General features: G+C 48.1%; 1 protein-coding gene across 3 annotated transcripts in view; it reads left to right on the top strand.

The window, feature by feature from the left end:
* Positions 1-4354, top strand: part of EXOSC2 (exosome component 2) — an 11526-nt gene extending 7172 nt beyond the window's left edge. The window contains exons 6-9 of one of the 3 annotated variants that reach the window (XM_011931197.1): positions 383-451; positions 1632-1808; positions 2547-2675; positions 3182-4354. In XM_011931197.1, the coding sequence (XP_011786587.1) occupies positions 383-451; positions 1632-1808; positions 2547-2675; positions 3182-3262 (456 nt within the window). In that variant the 3' untranslated portion in view covers positions 3263-4354. The remainder of the gene's footprint in view (positions 1-382; positions 452-1631; positions 1809-2546; positions 2676-3181) is intronic. The other 2 variants (XM_011931199.1, XM_011931198.1) reach the window with 2 other exon arrangements.
* Positions 4355-4786: the final 432 nt, after the last annotated feature.

Here is a 4786-nt window from a genome sequence, read left to right as displayed (position 1 = left end):
GCTGGGATTACAGGCATGTGCCACTACGCCCAGCTACTTTTGTATTTTTAGTAGAGACGGGGTTTCTCCATGTTGGTCAGGCTGGTCTGGAACTCCCAACCTCAGGTGATCCACCCGCCTCAGCCTCCCAAAGTACTGGGATTACAGGCATGAGCCACCGTGCCTGGCCTTCTGTCTCTATTTTTTTAAAAAAGATATTCATGACAACCCAGGGGAGAGGTGAGGTCACAGTGATGTCCTCTGGGTCTGTCTAAGATTGTTGAGCTTGGACCATTGGAGAGGGGAGGAAAAGATAGAGGTGTGGGGTCAAGGGGCAGAGGCTGCAGAGGACAGGACACTGTGTGGCCGAGGCTACTGTTTGTTCCTTCATCACCCTGGCCAGGCTGAGGTCCAGGCAGTGTTCTCTGATGGAGCTGTCTCTCTGCACACGAGGAGCCTGAAATATGGAAAAGTAAGTCGGGCTCTTGATGTTCCTGTTTGCCGACTGAGATTGCAAGGCTATTTCTGAATCCCTATAGCTCTCTGGAATTCTGGCCTAAAGAACCCCAGTAGCTAAGCATTAATAGAGGTTGGCATCCCACAAACTGATCGTGTTCCTTAAACATGACATCAGGGTTCACAGGGCCATGGGTCAGTAGCCTTGTAAAGCACAAGTTTTATCCTTTTTCTCCAGGGAGACCGACTCCACAGAAGAGCTCCTCCAACTGTGGGCTGGGAGGTGCAGCTGTCTCTCTTCCTCCAGGGGGCGCTGCAGCTCAGCACTGGGGCGGGGGCTGAGGCGGTCCTGGGAACAAAGGGAGGCTGGGCCTGGAGAAACAACCCTTGGACAAGCGTCCAATGAGTCCAGTGGATGTTATTGCTGGCAAAGCTTGCTCTGTCATCTGAGCCTCTAAATGGAATTTCACTGCTTTTCTTGTACGAGGTTGCATTATTGAAGCTATTAATTATTTTAAGGAGAGCATACTTCCTAAAACAAATTAGGATTTACTAGTCTCTTAGCTTTATCTGGGTGAACATTTTTATTTTCTGAGTGGAACAAAAACCTCTTCCCTTAATGGAGTGGCTGCAGCCAGCCACGTTCGTGTACATGGAGTAGGCAGAGGACTGCTGCAGTATGCTGACTTTCGCAACCCTGGGTCCTGTGGACTCGCCTTTGGCAGGACATGCACTTGAGCTGGCCTGCCAGGACCAGACATGGATTTGCACCCAACTCCTTACCTACCCAGAGGCACACATCTCACAGGCAAGATGAGTGTTTGGGGTTCAGGTACGAGCTAGGGTCCTGGAACAACACAGTGCTACCGGACCGGCAGGAGGCTCCAGCTCCCTCATTGGCTTCAACTTCTCTAATGTCTGGCACATGAGTTCTGGCTTAGAGTGCAAGGGAGACTAAAGGGAAATGACAGAGAAGAGCATTGAAAGTCACCTTCTGCTGGGATGTATGAATAGCCTCTGAGTCCCCAAGTGTTCTCTGCAAAAATGTGTACTATGGGTGTGTGTATAGGCGACAGCAATTGTAAACAGGAAGGACACAAATTTGAATATACTTAGGATGTGTATTCTGTAGTCTCCTTTTCATTCATCCCACTGATGATCCTGCAGTGACCTAGCTTTGTGGTGTATTTCTTTAGCTAGGTCAGGGGGTTTTGGTCCAGGTTTCCCCCTCCCTGGTGAAACGGCAGAAGACCCACTTCCATGATTTGCCATGTGGTGCCTCCGTGATTCTCGGCAACAACGGCTTCATCTGGATTTACCCAACACCTGAGCACAAAGAAGAGGAAGCAGGGGGCTTCATTGCAAACCTGGAGGTGAGCAAACACTGTGGCCACTGTCGGTGGGAAGGATGGGACTCAGTCTTTGCTGTGTTCTTGTGGCCAGTGAAATTGGTTGTTTTTAAGCTATATTACTGCTGGAGGCTGAGTCACTTTGACTTTCCCTCAAGGTGTATTCATGAACTCCATATTATCTTCTCTCTTCTAAGGAGATGAACTCAGTGAATGGTTTGATGTTTGTTGGTGGCGATGGCAAAGTTGCAGGGTAAAGCCGAAGAGCCACTGAAGAAGCCATTCTTTTTTCTGTTTGTTTGTTTGTTTGTTTTGTTTTGAGAAGGAGTCTCTCTCTGTAGCCGAGGCTGGAGTGCAGTGGCGCCCTCTCGGCTCACTGCAAGCTCCGCCTCCTGAGTACAAGAGATTCTCCTGCCTCAGCCTCCCGAGTAGCTGCGATTACAGGCGTGCCCCACCATGCTCTGCTAATTTTTGTATTTTTAGTAGAGATGGGGTTTCACCATATTGGTCAGGCTGGTCTCAAATTTCTGACCTTGTGATCCACCTGCCTTGGCCTCCCAAAGTGCTGGGATTACAGGCATGAGACACTGCGCCCTGCCCCATTCCTTTTAACCTCCCTTGGAGTTAGCTGTTTGGTTGGTTTGGAGTTCCAGGGTGATATTTTCTGAGTCATAAGTAATTTACTTGTGATTTTCTGTGGCTGGTCGTGTATTTTGGTCCTGTTTATATTTCCCTTCCCTTCTCCTCTGTGTCTCCTTATAGCCTGTCTCTCTTGCTGATCGAGAGGTGATATCCCGGCTTCGGAACTGTGTCATCTCGCTGGTAACTCAGAGGATGATGCTGTATGATACCAGTATCCTCTACTGCTATGAAGCATCCCTTCCACATCAGGTACTCTCCTCAGGACCTCTCGCTTCTTCACTGATCTGAGAGCTGCTCTGTTGTTTGCTCAGAGACAATATGCGTGTCTCCCCAATACTTTCCAAACATCCATCAGTATGAACTGGCCTGAAACAGCCTTAGTGAGTGTCTGGTAGATCTTTCCCTAAGTTACTTGCAATATTCTCAATGCGTAGTGTCAGTCTAAGGATTTGGGGGCTGGAGGTATCAGGTGGGACTCATTTATGAGAGCAACCTCGGACTGCATCTTACCTACCCCAAATATCAGCCAGCTTTTGGATGTATGTCAGAATAATTGTTCTTGTCGGCTACATCCCAGAGAATCTTGCTGATGTATCAGGCTGCTTGAGCAGATCATATCTTGTAACACTTAGTCTCTGATTCATGAAAGGAATACAGAAAGCTTATGTTAACGGCTTGATTTATGTTTGGATTGGCTTGGCGGTCTGTTTATGGTTGGTTTCTCTTCTGAACAAATGCCTTTTTCCCTCTTTCAGATCAAAGACATCTTAAAGCCAGAAATAATGGAGGAGATTGTGATGGAAACACGCCAGAGGCTTTTAGAACAGGAGGGATAAGGAGGTGCTCCAGAAGGACAGGACTGTGGACCTTGCAGGAGTGAAGACTGTGATGTGTGGTCCCCATATGTGGCTCAGCGAAGACTCAAGAGATCATTACTTTGTCTGCATTGACAGCCCTGTGACTGCCTTCAGCCTACAGGCCTGCTTTCTCCTGTCGTAACACCAAGCCTGGGTGGCAGATGCACAGTGCTCCCTTGGGTTGCCGGCTGAGTCCCAGCATTAGGGAATAGTTTGAGGTCTTTCAAAGTGTACAGTGTTCCAGTTGAATGGCCTCCCATCCTGGAATAATATGGAGAATCCTTTGTCTTCCACTCACTGTCATTCACAAGGCACAGTGCCCCATGAAATTGCCCCAGTAGAAAACATGGCATCCCTGACCCCCAAATGGTCTGTTTTGGCCTCCATTCCTATATTCTTTAAATGACTGAGAATGCAGCTGGTAAAGTTGGAAGAATAGTTAACCAAGCAGGCCAGGCGCGGTGGCTCCTGCCTGTAATCCCAGCACTTTGGGAGGCCGAGGTGGGCAGATCACCTGACGTCGGGAGTTCGAGACCAGCCTGGCCAACATGGTGAACCCCATCTCTACTAAAAATATAAAAAATTAGCCAGGTGTGGTGCACACCTGTAGTCCACAGCTACTCGGGAGGCTGAGGCAAGAGAATCGCTTGAACCTGGGAGGCAGAGGTTGCAGTGAGCTGAAATGGCATACCGCATTCTAGCCTGGGTGACAGAGCGAGACTCTGTTTCAAAAAAAAAAAAAAAAAAAAACCAAGCAGACTTTTGCTTGGTTGGAATCTGATTTTCTGTTGCATATTCCTTATAGCCATACATGCAATTAGGTCCATACCAGGCTGCCTTAATCTCTCCTGCTTGGAGGGTGACTTGTAAGATGCTGAATTATTCATAATAGAGTGAATGTTCTGGGTCCATGTACTCTGAGAAACATGAAGAAAATAAACTAAGAAAAATGGAGACTGGAAAAGCGAAGCTGTTTTCCTCCTATAATCGAAGTAGTAGTGCATTAACTTGTGGATAATTCAGGGTTAAAAGATAAAAAGACACCAAAGTTCTCGCTGAAAAATGTGAGAATTCCTGTGCATTGTTTTTTCTGATGACTATCTAAAAATAGTGCCCTGATGTAGGTATGGGGGAACATTTTTATAAAGGGTATTATGTGCCTGTAATCCCAGCACCTGGGGAAGCTGAGTGGGCAGATCACCTGAGGTCAGGAGTTCAAGACCAGCCCGGCCAATATAGTGAAACCTTGTCTCTACTAAAGATATTAGCCGGGTGTGGTGGCACAAGCCTGTATGTAGTCAGCTACTCGGGAGGCTGAGGCATGAGAATCGCTTGAATGCGGGAGGCAGAGATTGCAGTGAGTCGAGATCGCACCATTGCACTTCAGCCTGGGTGACACAGTGAAACTCAAAAAAAAGGCGGCCGGGCTGGGCGCGGTGGCTCAAGCCTGTAATCCCAGCACTTTGGGAGGCCGAGATGGGCGGATCACGAGGTCAGGAGATC

The sequence above is a fragment of the Colobus angolensis genome, unplaced genomic scaffold (assembly GCF_000951035.1).
Source record: "Colobus angolensis palliatus isolate OR3802 unplaced genomic scaffold, Cang.pa_1.0 Scaffold9, whole genome shotgun sequence".
NCBI lineage: Eukaryota > Metazoa > Chordata > Mammalia > Primates > Cercopithecidae > Colobus > Colobus angolensis.
Note: the sequence above shows the minus strand (reverse complement) of the source record. Positions and strands in the feature narration are given on the sequence as shown.